At 36.8% G+C, this 16836-nt stretch overlaps 2 protein-coding genes across 2 annotated transcripts in view; one reads left to right on the plus strand and one right to left on the minus strand.

Moving 5' to 3' along the window:
* Window positions 1-11015, plus strand: part of afap1l1b (actin filament associated protein 1-like 1b) — a 30843-nt gene extending 19828 nt beyond the window's left edge. The window contains exons 8-19 of the mRNA XM_020920054.2: window positions 40-219; window positions 311-403; window positions 1689-1788; window positions 4273-4428; window positions 4892-5106; window positions 5727-5872; window positions 6736-6817; window positions 7246-7345; window positions 7981-8148; window positions 9096-9262; window positions 10070-10195; window positions 10481-11015. Coding sequence (XP_020775713.2) covers window positions 40-219; window positions 311-403; window positions 1689-1788; window positions 4273-4428; window positions 4892-5106; window positions 5727-5872; window positions 6736-6817; window positions 7246-7345; window positions 7981-8148; window positions 9096-9262; window positions 10070-10195; window positions 10481-10507 — 1560 coding nt within the window. The 3' untranslated portion in view covers window positions 10508-11015. The remainder of the gene's footprint in view (window positions 1-39; window positions 220-310; window positions 404-1688; window positions 1789-4272; window positions 4429-4891; window positions 5107-5726; window positions 5873-6735; window positions 6818-7245; window positions 7346-7980; window positions 8149-9095; window positions 9263-10069; window positions 10196-10480) is intronic.
* Window positions 11016-14272: 3257 nt separating this feature from the next.
* The window catches only part of fgf13b (fibroblast growth factor 13b), a 34170-nt gene continuing 31606 nt past the window's right edge, over window positions 14273-16836 (minus strand). The window contains exon 5 of the mRNA XM_020920093.2: window positions 14273-15299. Coding sequence (XP_020775752.1) covers window positions 15160-15299 — 140 coding nt within the window. The 3' untranslated portion in view covers window positions 14273-15159. The remainder of the gene's footprint in view (window positions 15300-16836) is intronic.

A 16836-nucleotide genomic window follows, 5' to 3' on the forward strand; every position in this document is an offset into this window, starting at 1 on the left:
ATCCTTCTCTAACATACAATGATCTTTATTTTTTTATAGTGTTTTAAAAGTATCAAAGAGAGCACACCGAACACAGAGCTCCCATTGAGCCTATGCAACGTCATCTACGTCCCGAAGGAGGGACGCAAAAAGAGGCATGAACTTCGCTTCTCTCTGCCCGGGGGGGAGGCTTTGGTGCTGGCTGTGCAGAGCAAAGAGCAGGCCCAGCGCTGGCTCAAGGTCTGTTTGTTCACCCAATCAAAGCCTGGAGCATCAGACGAAACAGTGCACCATCAAAGGCCCTTAATGTGACTCTTACTCGTGTGTCCAGGTGGTGAAGGACGTCGGCAGCCAGTGTAGCAACACAGACAACCTGGATGGCTCCACATCGCCGATTATACAGAGGAAACTGGAGATAGACAAGGTTTGATTCAAGTTTTAGTGGAACATCTATTATAGGCAAAGATAGACAGATAATCGTGACAAAATCTCTGACCACAAACTTGGAGTCAATGAGATCAGTGCCACAAAAACTGACCCTATTATGAAACCTCAAATATCTTGAATTAAGGGGTTACTATGACAAAACACGTTATTTGTAACTGACATGCAAAGATATTACACAGAAGATTTTACTGATATAATTTTACATTACATTTTCTACATATTTTACTCTCAGTTGTATCGAATATTTCAACATTTTGGGGATTACTATGAGAGGTTCAGTTTCTGGCACAAAAAAACTCGAACACATTGCAAAATCAAAACTATTGTTGTGAATGTTTGCTTCAGGCACACAACAGAACAGGTTACAGCAAGACAGGTTATGACTAGTGCTAAACGGGGAGTGAAACTGGGGACACTGTGTGGTAATACAGTATTTTGCCATTTCAATTGCTCAATAAGCACATTTCAATTTTGTTTTGTGCTTGCAGTTTTAGGGAAAATGGTAGTTGAAAAAAAGTGTAAATGCACAAAACAGCACAAGTCATTTTGAATCTTTCTCTCAATCAGTATTATTTTTCTATGCTTGACAAAAACTATTAAAATGTTCCGTGTACCCTCGCATATAATTTCCTGTTGGGGATGAGAAAAGAAATTCTGATTCAGACAACTACTCAGCATGCTGCTAATAGCCCATGTTCATGATGGCATGCATACTCACTATTCAAAACCTCACAAATGTGCGTGTGGTTGGCAGACATAGTAGGGACATTCATGGGAGAAATTCCTAGAAAAACTCAGAAACTGACCTAATAAGTCTTTAATACTACTCATTCGTGACTCTCTCCAAAACCTGTTTAATAACTTGATTTTTATATCTTTCTTCCTTGTCCTGACGTGTTAAACTAGCCTGACTTCATCTCTTAAAGTCACACATGACACAATTGTTCCTGTAGCTCCTGGTTTACAAGCCCCATGAGCTGGAGCCAGTTGCTGAGTTGGTGCTTTTTTCCTTTTTTCCTAAACGCTCTGCACTCAAAGCATACCCATACAGCTAAATGCACTGTGACTCGGTGACACTTATGCAATATTTAACACCTCACCGAGAATAGTTTTCAACACACTACCTGCTTTTCCTTCAAGTAACTAGAAGTGTTAGTCTGACAACATAGTGCTGTCTAAGGCTGGTACAGTCAGTCTGCTGCTCTGTGTAAAAATATCTGTTCTTTTCCTTCTCTTCTTCTTCTTTTTTCCTTCTCGTTCAGGTGATGCTTTCAGACAAACAGGCCTCCGACTCAGACAGCGGCCCCACGGGAGACAGTCAAACCCTGGGACCGGGCCGGGACAACAGCACAGACTCACTAAGTATGTGGGATTTTAAATGTCATTTTATAGTTTAAGGGATGGCGACAGATGTTTAATGATGGAAATTTTGCACTGTTGGCTTAGTAATTAACAATTCAAATTACAATATTCAATCTTTTTAATGGTCAAAGTAGGTAAACAGGAAGCAACTGGGAGACAACTGGAGAAGGTTTGTCTTTATACTAAATTACAAACTGATTTTTGGATAAGGCTTGATACTGATTTTCATACCACATCGATCATTAAAAACATTTATTTAGATACATCAAATATCAGTAGATTATTACATTTTAATACATGCTTTTACACTAGAGCTGATATAGGACCCATCTAAAACCATCATACAATATATATTTTCTGTCATGTTTATATATGTTTAATACCCATGTTAAATTAATGTCTAGTTTTAAGTTTTTGATTAGTATTTGGTTTTTTGACAACCCTAAACTGGAATCTGTCAGTTGACCTCTAGATAATGTTGGATGGAGCAATATAGTGTTTTTTGTGTTGGGCAGAATTTGTCATGCCTAGACAAGTCTGCATAATGATTCAATCCACAATCTGATAGTGAACATTCCTGGTGTGAAGCGAGCAAAAATAATAGTTTAACAGGCTAGAAACATGACCAAAATTCAACGTAAAAGTATTATTGATTTAAGTATCGGATACACTTTTTACACAATACTTATACAGTTAAAATAAAAGTTTATTTAAAGATGCACAACAGGGGCTCTGCCAACTTCTTGTCTCCATGGAGTTTTTATTGCTTGTAATCTCATATATCTTGTATTTATTCTTTTACTCAGTGTGAGCTTGATCACTTCTGTATACTGTAGATCATATCTATTGCTTGTACCCGTAGAGATGAGGTGAATTTATTGTCATACTGTGGAATTTTCCAGGCAAAGCAATGATATCTCCATGCACAAGCAAGTGGCAGACCCTCCGGAAAAGTGACACTGTGCACCTTTAAGTTATTTTTGTTCATCCCAGTCCCTATATGCTTTGTGTCTTTGGTCCTCATTTGGTCCTTGGCATCTTGGGACAATACACAAAACATTTTTCAGTAGTTCTGTCTCCATGCCAAACACTATATTGGGCATTGTGTGGTTACATTGTGCGTGTCCTAGTTTGCATAGTTTTTCCATCTCTTATTTACACAACTACAGTATACTGTAAATAGGCCAGCAGCTCCCATTATTCACCATGTTCATCTCAGGAAGTATTGTGACTTCTACAAACAACTTTTACAATTAAATACAATAAGCAGCGCTGTCTGAAACAGGCCTCAAATGTGCATGTAAACAAAATGCAGTGCCATGTGATTGTAGTTCAGAATCTATACATGGACATTTACAAAAATATGATTAAGGTCATATTTTTTTTGCATATCCACAAAATCAGGAAGGATAAATGTTTAGCTTGAGCGTATAACTGTTGTTTTAGAGCAGTTGCAGCCTGTTTACTGTCACATGAGTGGAGAGAGACAGGAAGTGAGCCACACGCAGATATGACATCCTTCCTGTCCACTTCCTGGCTTTGTGTCCCTGTGACATCACAGGAAGTTGCTCAGGACCGTATCCGACACATGTGTAAGCTCAAATACTGTAGGAGCAATCATAAAATGGGCCCAAAACTGTGTTTAAAGACATCATATGTATCTATAAATAATAATATAGTTAGTAATTATATCAATACATCTTGAACTCTTACCATGGTAACTTTTGCTTGCACTTCCAGTTTTTGTAATTGCTTCTTTAGCCAGCTTTTACATCAAATAAATCAAATAAAACCTTAAATATGATAAATTGCAAATGAAGTCATGAAAGAATAATCCATTCATCTGATCTATTTAATTCAGTTGTACAATTTGTATGTTTATTGACAAAGAAATAACTTAATGAACAAGGTTTAGATGTATTTTGAGATTTAGTTTTTAACAAATCTTGAAAGATGATGACAAATAATGACAGATTTTTTTAATTTTTGAAATTGGTTTGATGAAATTTGGACCAAATCAATTTCCTGTTTGATTGAAATTTAATTTAATTAAGGAAAACTATCATTTTTTACTTATAATAATAACTATAACTATCAACTTTCAATAATAATAATAATAATAATAATAATAATAATAATACAAAGATACAATAACATACAATACATACATAATGCATGGATGAATAAATAAATACATACAAAAGAAGAGGCATAAAAATCATTAGGAGAACTACGAGTGAATACTGAATGTATTGGGACAGTTCTTATATGAATGATGTCTTCACACTATTTATGTTATCTCTATGTCTTGGTCTTTCCACTCTCCCTATAGTTATTTTTCATTCTATGTCCTACTATAAAAGAATAACTGGACAAATAGATTCTCCCACACTTGATAAGCTACTAGTACATCTCCAGCTCCCTCCACAGTAGCTCATGTGTGTCTTCTTTGTGTTGATCTAATTGTGTGCGTTTGTGCCACAGACAGGGGGAAGAGAGGAGCCTTCTCTGAGCTCACTGGGTCCATGAGTCGAGCAGCGGGGAGGAAAATTAATCGGATTATCACCTTCTCCAAACGCCGACCGCCCCCCGGAGACCCCCCCTCCTCTGCCACGGGTCACCATGACAACCCCCGCTGTGGTGAGAGCCAATCAGCGCGCTCTGTTAGCACCCACAGTTAGCACCTTTGGGAGCTGCTATACGTGTAACTAAAGTGACAGTTATAGAGGTTTGAGTCATTAGAGGAGAGGTGGGTCTGCTTTTAAATGTTATGGGGAAATATTGAGATAAGATAAAGTCGAGACAGTCATCTTAATCTTTTGTTTATCCTGTAGAAAGAATTAGTCTGGATTCTGATGTTAGATTCATGAAAACAGGATTGATAAAAGCTTATTTGACATAATATATCGCCTTTAAACTTTGGAGTCATCAATTTAAGCTTCACTGTGCACACCATTTCATCTGTCGTTTTTACCTTAAGGAGAGTGTTGATGCTAATTCAAAATGCATATGTTTAAAACCGTAGAAAAGCAGCTCAATTACCATAAAGAATTGATGTGTTGCTGTCTTATTAAGTCCAGTCTCCCCTGTTTCCTCCTGATAGGTTATCTGAGTACATGTGTGAACTGCGTGTGGAGGGAGCGCTGGTGTATACTGCGTGGAGGTAAACTGTACTTCTACAGAGATCCGGGGGACAGGGCAGCCCCGGTGCAAGTGGTTCCTCTGAAGGGGGCAGAGGTGGTGCCTGGAGGCCTCGGGCCCAAACACCCCTTCTCCTTCCGCATCCTGCAGTCAGGCAGCGAGCTGGCTTCACTCGAGGTACCAGAAATGTGAAACTAATATATATCGATATATAATGTTTCAAAGGCCATATTTCAGTATTCTTTAATTTAAGCCAACATATTTATTCATACATAAAGTGTATTGTTTAACTTTTGTGGCGGAGGATACGTTACTTGCTTGTCTCCATAGAGATGTTATTGCTTTGCCTAGAATATTCCACACTATGACATTAAAATACTTTATCTCGGGTGATGCCATCAGGAGAAAGTTCAGGTGAGATCTATAAGATATGTTAGCTTAATGCCATACTGTGTACTATTCCAGGAAAAACATTAACCCTCTACTGCAAAAGTTACATAGTGCACCTATAACCCTTTTTTCCACCAATTATTTCTTTGATCAATAATGAAATTAAACAAACATAGATGCCAATAATTAATACAACAATTATATTCAAAATCGGCCAATACAACTACTACTCCAATTACTACTTCTATACTACTAACTCCATTACTTCCACTACTGCTTCTTCCATGTAATTCTGACATATTTATCTTTACCATTTCTTACATTAGTATATCACAGAGTATTACCTCATTCTCAGCAGACATGGCCTCACCCCCCTCACCCTCTCCTCTCTCTGTGTCCCCCCTCAGGCCAGCTGCTCTGAGGACCTGGGGCGTTGGCTGGGCGTGTTATTTGCAGAGACAGGGAGGTCCACTCTGCCAGAGGAGCTGCACTATGACTACATCGACGTGGACACGTTAACAGACATACGGCACGCAGCCCGCCACTCCTTCCTGTGAGTCTGCTCCTCTGTCTCAGCCAACTACATTCAGTTTTACTATCAGGACTTCAATTTTCAGTATTTGACTCATATTTTACTAATTTTTCTCATAAAACAATAATTTACCTTTATATTTTCTTCAATACTTTTTAAGCTGCTACATCTTTGAAAAGTAAGTTTTTATGTGCACCAATGTTTTTATTTTATTTTATTTTATTTTATTTTAGTTGTTCGTACTCTTATATTAACATGTGTTGTATGACCTTCTTAGTTGTAATAGAAATTTCATTGCAATCTCAAATGCAGTAGTTTTGGTTCTCAAAATTGGCTTATGTGAAAAAGTAGTTGTGGTATTTTTGTAATTGTATTTGTTGAATACCTTTTTTCACAATGTAGACATTTAAATATTGTGTACCACAAAGGATGTGTAACCATGTAATTAATTAAACATTACTAAAATTAAAGGCACAGCATACAGAATGAGCACCTATGGGTTTAAATATGGTATTATGACCTCTGTTTCTTTCTGGATAATTGGCTATGTATTTAAGTACTCTATATATGTATGTATGTTTGAGAAGCAAAACAAAAAAATGTGAAATGAAAATGTGAAATTACTTGATTACTTCACATTTGGTTTTCTGAGATATGAGACACATCTGTATTCAGTACCTTTAATTCAGTACAATTGCTGATATAGTATAGAAGGGATGTTATGATCATCTGACAGGCCCACTTGAATATTTCGCACTGGAAAACAAGTGCATACTGAATCTGTGTAATCTGCGTTATCTTGTGGAGAGGCTGTCTAAAGCTCTCTTAACAGACAGCAGCTTGTACAACAGCTCATATGGATGTTTTGTCTGATTGGGTCTCAGGTGGGCGACCAACGCTGCAGCTTCATCCAGCAGCGCTTCCACAGACTCGCGCACGTATGACGAGGTCTACGAGAGCATCGAGGTACACAACGCTTACATTATGTTAATACCTTATCCGCAAAGGGGCTGGTGTTGCTAACAGGTTCATTTTAGAATTAGCCATTGGAAAGATATTGGTTTTGTTCAGGGGCAATGTAAATAAACATTAACCTAATAAAAATAAAAATGTGTGCCAGATTGTAGCAATATTCCTACAAAAATCTGTATTTTATCATGTTTTACTTCAACTGGCACATGGCTGTATTACTTAGTATTGGTCTTTAGAATGTTGTGATGTGATTTGAAAATCAGCAATAATGAGAATGAAATATTCCCTCCTCCCTGAGCGTGGCACTTGTGTTGAAAAGTAGCCAGAGTGAAGTTGACAGTGTGATTAGGGAATGCTCTGTGGGGCTGTTCTGACAGTAGTTAATTGTTATGTAAAGTGTTTTTGTGTTGTTTTTCCCTCAGGACGCAGACAGAGGTGCTCAGGTGAGACGCACTGCCTCTTTTTCCTCCAGAGGCTCCGAGAAGACCGAGCAGCAGGCGACCATCAAGAGACACGCCTCCAGTAAGACACTATAGCAACAATCTAACCTATCAAGGGACTGTCAGAACCTAGTTAAGCCTGGGCAATATGCCAAGGATTAACGCCACAATTTTCTTGGTGCCAGATCACTATTTTGATTTGATCACAATTAAACTTAGGATCTTTATATTGCTTAGAAGAGAGAACTAAAGTCATCTGCTTCTTTTGAGTTCACACTTCATTCCATTTGGTTAAATCCACCTGTTGCATTGCTTAGTTATTCTAGTATTAGAATATAAGAATAGAATACTATATGTATTATAAATTAAGGGTAAGGGTAAACAAAAATATCACTTTATTGGAGATTATCACATGATATGCCTCTAAATTTTGTCACACAAAAAGTGAATGAACTGTAAAACTATAAAAACAAGAGCACAGAAATACTTTTAATCTTTTTTTCTTTTTCTTATTTTATTCTTGCCTTGATCAGCAGCTCTTTATTTATTCATATTTTTCATATTGCACTCATCCTTTTCATCATCATATTAACCAGTTTGCTTGTTTGTTGACTACTAGTAACAGGAAAGACTTTTAACACATTTCTACTACTACTGCCTATGCTACTGCTTTTATTACTGTAATTACTAGCTAAGGTTGTACTCCTCTTTGCGTAGATGTGAACCAGTACGGCCGCTACGGTAAAATGCGTGCGGAGGAGGACGCGCGGCGCTTCCTCCTTCAGAAAGAGGAGCTGGAGAAGCAGAAAGAGGTTCTGAAACAAGCCCTGGCCGTTCTGCGCCGAGACAAGAGAGAGGTCAAAGAGGAGCTGAAGGCCGGCCCTGGTCAGACAACTCACCTCCTACACGCACAATACGCACTGATGATGTCACTCGTCACTATAGAAACCACACTTGTGATCGCACTTACACACAACAAAACCGGGACTTGAGTGGGACTAGATCATGACTAATTTAGGACTAGAGTCGGATCAAACCAAGACTATACCAGGACTAAACCAGGATCAAACCAGGACCAAGTGTGAACGCAACTATAGAGAAAAACGTAGGCTTCTATATCAATGTTCAATATGTCAATGTTTTATCACGTTTACTTTCCATAGGAGAGTTGTAGCAGTATTTTTTTTTATACTCTATACTGTTATAATGTCTGTTACTTCCCATCTGAGATTACTATGTCCCTGTAAAACCCGATTATTTAAAGCTGAAGTTATTCCTTTGGGGCTGCTGTAGTTGTTTAACTTTGCAATACACTGTAGAAAAGTTATAAAACAGTAATGAGGAAAATGCTGACAACCGTAGACATGTTTTTGTAAATAATTGGGGACCATACTTTTAATAACTTTGCAGTTTTTTGGAAATAATAAGATTTTGCAAACAGAATTTTTGAGTAAGTAGTTTTTTTTGTCAAAATGGTATGGTGTTGTAATTGTTAAAACATTGAAGATGTTATAGCATTAAAATAAAAAGTCTGAAGAGGCCAATTTGTGAAAAAGAAAATTCACCAACCTAATTTGAATTTTTTCCACCAGACCTGAACACAGCACAGATTCCTAATATATTCCCAATATATAAGTCATTAATACATAGATTTTATCCTTACAAAACCTAAAATATAAATGTGTTTTTTGGTTTAGACTCTTAATTTATGATAATATAGTTTACAGTTTATATAGACATATAAAGACAATTGTTCATTTCGACATTGTTTTTCCTTTATAATTCCATGCTCATTAACCCTATGATTTAATAACATAATATATCGTTGACAGTGCCCACGTTGGAGCAGCGTTTGTCCGATCTGGAGACTCAGCTGAAGCAGAAGGAGGAGGAGCGAGTGGAGTTGGAGCTGAAACTCACCGAAGTGAAAGAGAATCTCAAGAAATCATTGGCTCGTGTATCTTCAGCCCCGCCCCCTGACAACAAGACCGCTGCCAAGGTACTGCTAAGACATACAGTATTTCTATAGATGTATATATAGTATACAGGTGTGAATACAGTCTGTACCGTGTGTATGTGGCATGTGGGCTTGTATAATACTGTCACTGCAGAAGAATTCCCTGTTGAAACCCAGTATACATTAGATGAAATATTAGTATACTGATCTGAAAGGAAATTAACAGGGGTCTTAAAAGTCTTAATAAGCTTTTAAATTTCATCTTCCTAAATTAAGGCCTTAAAAAGTCTTAAATTATGTTGTCCAAGTCTTATTTTTTTCACAAAGGTCTTAAATTTCATTCGCCTATTTTTTTGTAAACTCAACCGGGCTGCAGTGCAATGTTAAAGGAGGAAGGAAAAAAACAACATGAAATATCAACGTGAATGAACGTCTAATTTGGAGTATGCGCAAACAATACTTTTGGTTTCTTCAGTACAGTAGAGGAAGACGTTAGATGGATCATGGAGAAGTGTAGGTTTAATCCACAGTGGATTTTAGATTTTAAATATAGTAGTTGGTTGGTCATTATTAGAATTGTATCTGGTGTTTTTCACCTGCATAATGGGTACGATGTTGGTCTTAATTTTCAATTAAGTGGTCTTAAAAAATCTTAAATTTGGGGTAGTCAAACTTGGGGATACCCTGCTTAAAGTTTCAGCTTCATGTTATTGGTGACATATTTAGGATTTTTACCATTAAAAAAATATAATAAATAATAAACGCCCTGCCTCTCTTATCTCTAAACAGACTTTCCCAGGTGAATGCACAACTTCGTCATATTAAAAGTCTTTACATTTTTATTTGCAGGCACAAAGCAGTAAACCTGAGAGGATCTATAATGAATCACTACCGGTGAATTCAGCCTCTGAGCTCCGCAAACGTCCTCCATCCATGTACGCCTCATCCAAGGGCAACGTCATGCAGAAAGCCAAGGTACAGAAAAACATGTACTTTATATTACAATTCCACCTTATGTCCCCTATAGGTAGATTAGGGCTTAGAGTACATGTAATTTAATGCACAAAAAAAATGCCAAATCACATCAATTCAGATTTAAAAGGTCCTATATTTCCCAAAACTGACTCTTGAGAGCTGGTTAATGGTTAATCCCATTGTTTATACATGTCCGTTTTTATTAGCCTAGTCATTTTTTGCATGAGGTTAACACTTTTGTTGAAAAAAATGTGGAACTTAGTGCTATCTTTTTTTTTATTTTAGGAATGGGAATCAAAGAAGACCACCTGATGACAAAACAATTGGATGCATTGGTTGAAAGCAAAACTGGACTCAAATATGGCAAAATATTAAGTTGGCTCAAAGTGAAAGAGAAGATGGCAAAGAAAAGATTGATTACCAAAAAAGTGTAAAGGTGGATTCTGGTGCTGGTGTGGTCCACAGTAAAATTACCAAATCAGTGTTTTTGAATTTGTGTTTACATTGAAGGCTGTTGAATGTCTGTAATAATTTTAAGCCAAAGGGAGAGAAGACTTTAAAAATGAATTATTTGATGGACAATGTAAAGATTATATTATGTGATTTTTATATTCAGTATTGAGTGAAATATCCCATTTTGTGAACCACTGAAAGCACATAAAGTTTGACACTGAATATGAAATTATAAATGTTTATTATTGTTACAATGTGAAGCTGAACATGTCAGGAGTCCACAGTTACTACGATGTGTGTGTTTCATAGTTGACTTTTGCACTTTATCATTTTGTAAATTACATAAATTAAAAAGTTTATGTCCACTCTGGCAATGTGAGTCTTTTTGTGTCTTATAACAGAAGATGAAAGCGCACATGAGACCAGACTACACATTTCACTATAATTTTAACATGATTTAGGATTTTACTTACCTAGTTAGCTAGTTTAACCATTTTGGTGAAATTTATCATTTTACCTCCTGGTTTGACATAAACATAAACACATTGGACGTAAAAGAAATTTGTAAACTGTTACCTGGCAACCACACTAAACAAGGGCTAAAGTGTGTCTAATTTATAAAACAACAGAAATTATTTGACAAGTAAAAATCCTGCTCCTTTATTTTCTCTGATGAATGTTAACTGTGACAAAATCCTGTTTCTAGCGCATAAAGTGTCCCTGAGTTTTGTGTACTGATGACATTGGATATATTCCTTTTTAGAACTTGGTGCTTCTTTATGAATGTATTTATGCTGAATTTGTAGTCTACTCAGTACTCACTATTTCATAATTTTCCAAATTTGAGAATCACGTTTAGTTGCCCATGTGTCCATTATCTCCATCTAGTGGTTGGGTTCCACAAACAGCGAAAAATGAAAGGTTTTTAATGCAAGACTTTTGAGTAATTAATCATATAATGTCATGGGTCCTTTGAATTTGTAGTGATCAGGAGAGATTACATTAACTTTTGTTTGGCCCACTGTGAACTTGACTAATTAGCCGCCAGAGAAGAAAAGTGATTTAGTCCATGCTGAATATATTTTGTCCCACAGTCTGTGGGAGTGATTTAATGAGGCTGGAGAGATAACAGTCGCTGTCCGCTCCAAGTTTAAATTACATAATATTTAAAACTCAAACTTGTTCCTTTTTTGGAGGAAGTCCTACATTTCACTATCAGCCTACAAACCTGATTCATATGTGCAGACAAAAGTGCTTTGAAAAACCATAACGAACATTATTTAAGTTTTTCAACAAGAATGAACAAATTACTTTTTCTTCTATCATCAATGTTTTTTGTTTCATTGTTTTTATCTGTGGTGATACTGAGCAACACATCAATCAACTGAATCAAAATGGGGGAAAAAAACAAAACCTTGTTTAGCTGTTGATTGTATTGCATTTTTATAAAACTATTTTAAATTTCTAGTGTAGTTTTTTGTAATGTCCATTGCCATTTGGTCTTATTGTAAAGTGGTACACATTTTGGCCAAAACAGGGTTAAAAAAGGCTATTATTCAGGAGTTATGAACATATAGATTGGCTTAAAATTAAATCAATAACTACATCATAAAGTGGCAGTAAGGTATTTTCTAATGTATTTGTTCTCCAAACAACCAATATACAAATTTGACCAGTGATAGAAATGCATTTGTTCAAACTGCTCCTCTGTTTTGCTCTATTTCTGCTCCATTAAAGGTCATTAACAGTCATTTCATGACTACAAGGTCTGTATTGACTTATACTTCAAAGAACCAACTCATTAGAACATTAAGATCATTGTACACACAGAAGATTGTTTTCTATAGTTGTTTGAAATGGCTACTTATTTTGTCATTATGTCATAGTATTATTGCAGGTGGACTACTGCAGATTGTTCCATAACAAAGCTTTTGGATTGTGTAAACTGTGTTACATAGGGTCCCTTTGGATGGTATGGCCTACTTTAAGTTTAAGTGCTTTTCTTAGAGTTTCTTTCCTTAAAATATGCTGAAGTAGTATTTTTGTGAAAGTGAACGATAGTTACAGCAATTCAACCTATGACTCAGAGGGCAAATATTTAAAATTGACTGATTGAGTTTAAATAAATTATTGATTTATTTTATTTTATTTTATTTATTGTACATCATCAATTATTTTGTATTTAATTAACAGTAAGTATTACATGTACAAGCTAAAATAAATTTTTGGGACTAGGCAGGGCATCTGACTTTAAGAATACGCAGGCATACTGAATGTTTAATACAAAATTATGTAAATTTTAAAGAACCAAATAGTTTCTAAGACATATTGTATAAATTAACCACCAACTAAATTATAATCCTACCTTCTACCATTAAAGGCTGACAGTATATGTTTTTCCAATCTACGTTATAATCTTGTTTCCTCATCAAAATCACACCTGGAGCTGTGTTTTGTTTCAAGCACACATGTTTAACACACAAACCCTGCATAAGATGAGTTCCTCTCTCAAACAGAAACACTCTGTTCCACCCTGTGATGTCATGCGGTAATACAAGAAGTGCTCCACCGTATTTTTAAATGCCATACACCTTCACTAGAATGATTGGGATCATTTCAGCCCTGGAATTTCATATTTCTGCTGAACTAAAGGTAAAACGCAGCTGTTAACTTGAGACCTATTACTACATTTGAGCATTTTGAGCTTTAGAGATGTAAACAGACTAATAATAAAAGCTTACTCAACATGCTTGAATGAAACAGAATTACAACTCTGGGTCTGTTTTTTGAGGAGGTAACAACATTCCAACATGACTCAAAGCACACAGTAGTCAGTTTTGTGTAATACAGAGCCTTTAAAGTGACAGTTTGGAATTTTGGACATAAGACCTCATTTCCTAGTATAGTGAGCCAGAGTGCTGGAAACGTGTGGAGACATTTTTTAAAATATTCCATCCAGTCCTTGTATTTGCAGAAGTCACTGGTGCTAGGGTAGTGCATGTCAATGGTCATATTTAGCCTGCCACTCCACAAAGCACCAGAAGTGTGTGATAGAATAATGTTTGAAATAAAACTAACCTTACATCGCATGAATTGTCGCATGTTGAGGGACTATTTTCTCATATATCAGTCCACCACTGCCAAGCTTTCTATCAAGAAGTACAACTCACTGCTTCTGCTCAGACATAAATCCTTCAAATGCAAGGTTGGTTTTACTTCTAAAATTATGCTATCAACACACATTTACATCAACAGTGTGGCGTAACAGATTACAGTAACAGATTTGCTTCGGGTGTTTTGTGGAGTGGGTAAGACTGTTTTTAGTGGCAAAATAATTATGGCCATTGACATGCACTAGCCTAGCACCAGTGACCTCTGCAAATACAAGGACTGGATGGAATATTTTAAAAAAGTGTCCCCACACATCTCCAACACTCTGGCTCACTAGGAAATGAGGTCCTGTGTCAAAAATTCCAAACTGTCCCTTTAAGCACAAACTATAACGCAATAACGAAACCCACGCTTTCTCATTTCTTTACAAACAATTTATTTAGTGCATTTCTAGTTGTCCACAGCATGAACCGAAAATGTTTAACTGTTGTAAGTAACTGTGCTCCTAAGTTTTTAACCACCAAAGCGGTTCCTGGTCCTATAGCATTGGTCCACACTAAATCATTATGGTGCATTTTACTATGGGCCTCCAGTGCTATTACAACCATTAACCCTTTCACTACTGTCTTGATCGGCCACTCGTCAAGACCTTTTTCGGCAAAGTCTGACCCTCTGGCATGCTGCTACTGAGGTCCATGCAACAACATACGAACAGACATACATCAAAAGTGACACAACAGTAATTTAAACATTGTAAGAAGAAGTAACACGGAAGCATATACAATTGAACTAGCGAAAGCCCTCAGTAATCTGATATACAACTTAATTTGTTAAAAAGTGAAAACGCACCCCCAGGACCCCCTTGCACGCGCTCACTCTCTCAATCTCCAAACAGGTTTCATTCACGCCAGCATGCAGACTCCCTATAAGTTTACAAGGAATACTTTTTAAAAATAATACCCCAATAGCTCTGTGTAAACATCGCAGTAACGGTAGTAGTAGTAGTAGTAGTTTCGATCCCGATGTCCTTTAACTTTTCGGCGCAACCCTTTCTGAAATCTAGTTTTATAATACTGAGCTCTTTGGTTCTCGGTAACAGTCTTTTGTGGATCAATATCTGTGTGACTGACTATTTAGCTTCGTCCTTGCGTTATCATACAAGTTACGATCCCGGGCGCTCGAAGCCCAGGAGACGAGAGAAAGTTTGATTGTCCATAGAGTAGTTTATATTTACATCAAAGTCAGTCACAGTGGTTCTCCGTTAAGTGGAAGATCGCTCTCTGTCATTGTCGTCCCATTTCTCCGAATAATTTTTCCTCTCCTGAGATCGATGTGCAGCTCGCGAACATGTGGAAGTTGTGTGTCTGGGTGTGTTGATGTAAATGGACGGAGGGTTGAGGCTAGGATAAGTCATTGTTGCTGGGGGACTTCCCTCCTCCGTTCAGAAGAGCAGAGGCGCTGCGGCTTTTCGTGGGTGTCCCCGATCCAGAGCGAGACAGCTCCGTGAGGTCGTGGAGGGATGGCTCTCTGTACATGGCAACTGCAAAACACAACAAACATGAACATGAAGATCTGGGATTGGCTGATACAAGAGAAAGGCTTGATACTGTTTTTGATGCCGTAATGATCATTTAAAAATATAATCTTCATCATATGCCTTCACTATGACTTTTTTCCCCAGCATTACTATATGTAATTTCAGTTTTTTAAAAGTAAGGTCGTGCACATTGGTTAAGTTAGTATATATATAATATCTCTGATCCAAAAGGTTTGCAGTTTGAATCCCGCTTTGGACATGAACATCATTGGTTGAACGTTCAGATCAGTAAACTAACAGGTTGGCAGTGTGATCACAGCTCCCACAGATGAATGCTGTTATTGTGTCCTTGTGACACATAACCCATATCGCCCCCAGTGTCTTTGTACACTGCTGTATGAATGTGTGTGAATGGGTGAGTGGTTCCTTGATGTAAAGCTCTTTGATGCCTTGAAGGTGAAAAAGCATATAAAAATGTGACAGTTTACCATTTACTTACCATTTATTTGGTAAATCAATTATCTATTGTCAAGCAAGTAAATTTACTCCAATGTTTATTTTTGTACATGAAAACAAACTGCTTAATAGGATCATTTGAAATATCATGGCTGAACTGTACCTTCCTGCTTCTGGTCATGTGATTAATAAACCCAACTATAACAGCACACAGCATATCATTCTAAGTAAGTCTACCACAGGTGTACTTGTCCCCTTGGACATGTTATTGTTTTGTCTGGAATGTTCCAGCGCATGGCATTACACATCAGAGGTGGGGACTTTGAAGTTGTGACTTGGACTCTAGTCAGACTTGAGTCACTATAGTCACTTTAGGACTTGAGACTTGATAAAATGAACAAAGACTTGGGACTCAACTTGGACTTGAGGCCTGTGACTTGAGAAGCACTTTTAAATCTGAATTTGTTCTATTCTGACCATAATGATTCACTCTAAGATCTTGTCAAGACATTTAAAAAGGAAAAAATTGCATTTCTACAACTTGTGTATACTCTATAAATACACATGTATAAACATACTATGACTTTATAAGTACATTTTATCTTAAAAGTCATATAAATTGCAAAAATCTAAGCTATATTAGGTACTTTGGTTTAAAGACGTGAAATGACTTGAAGCTCAAAGGACTTGACTTGGACTTATAAGCCACTGACTCGAGACTCGACTTGGACTTGCCTGTATTTGACTTGGGACTTGACTTGGACTTGAGGTCAAAGACTTGAGACTTACTTGAGACTTGTAAAACGATGACTTGGTCCCACCTCTGCTACACATATCTATTTACTTTTAATTAGTTACGAATGTTTCTATTGCTCAAAATACATTGAAAAACATGCATAGTTCATGTGTACTGGCTTGCCTCTCCACATATTTGAGCTGTTACTTTACTTGATAGAGTGCTTGCTTTTTACATTATTACATGCACATTAAAGAATCAAATAATGTTACTATCCAGTTCTAAAAGTTTCATTCAGAAAGACAAATGAAATCCGCTCTTTCATTTTATGCTTAGATATTTACTACT

The sequence above is a fragment of the Boleophthalmus pectinirostris genome, unplaced genomic scaffold (genome assembly GCF_026225935.1).
Source record: "Boleophthalmus pectinirostris isolate CB_2022bp ecotype Guang Dong unplaced genomic scaffold, ASM2622593v1 HiC_scaffold_12, whole genome shotgun sequence".
In the NCBI taxonomy this organism is placed as follows: Eukaryota; Metazoa; Chordata; class Actinopteri; order Gobiiformes; family Gobiidae; genus Boleophthalmus; species Boleophthalmus pectinirostris.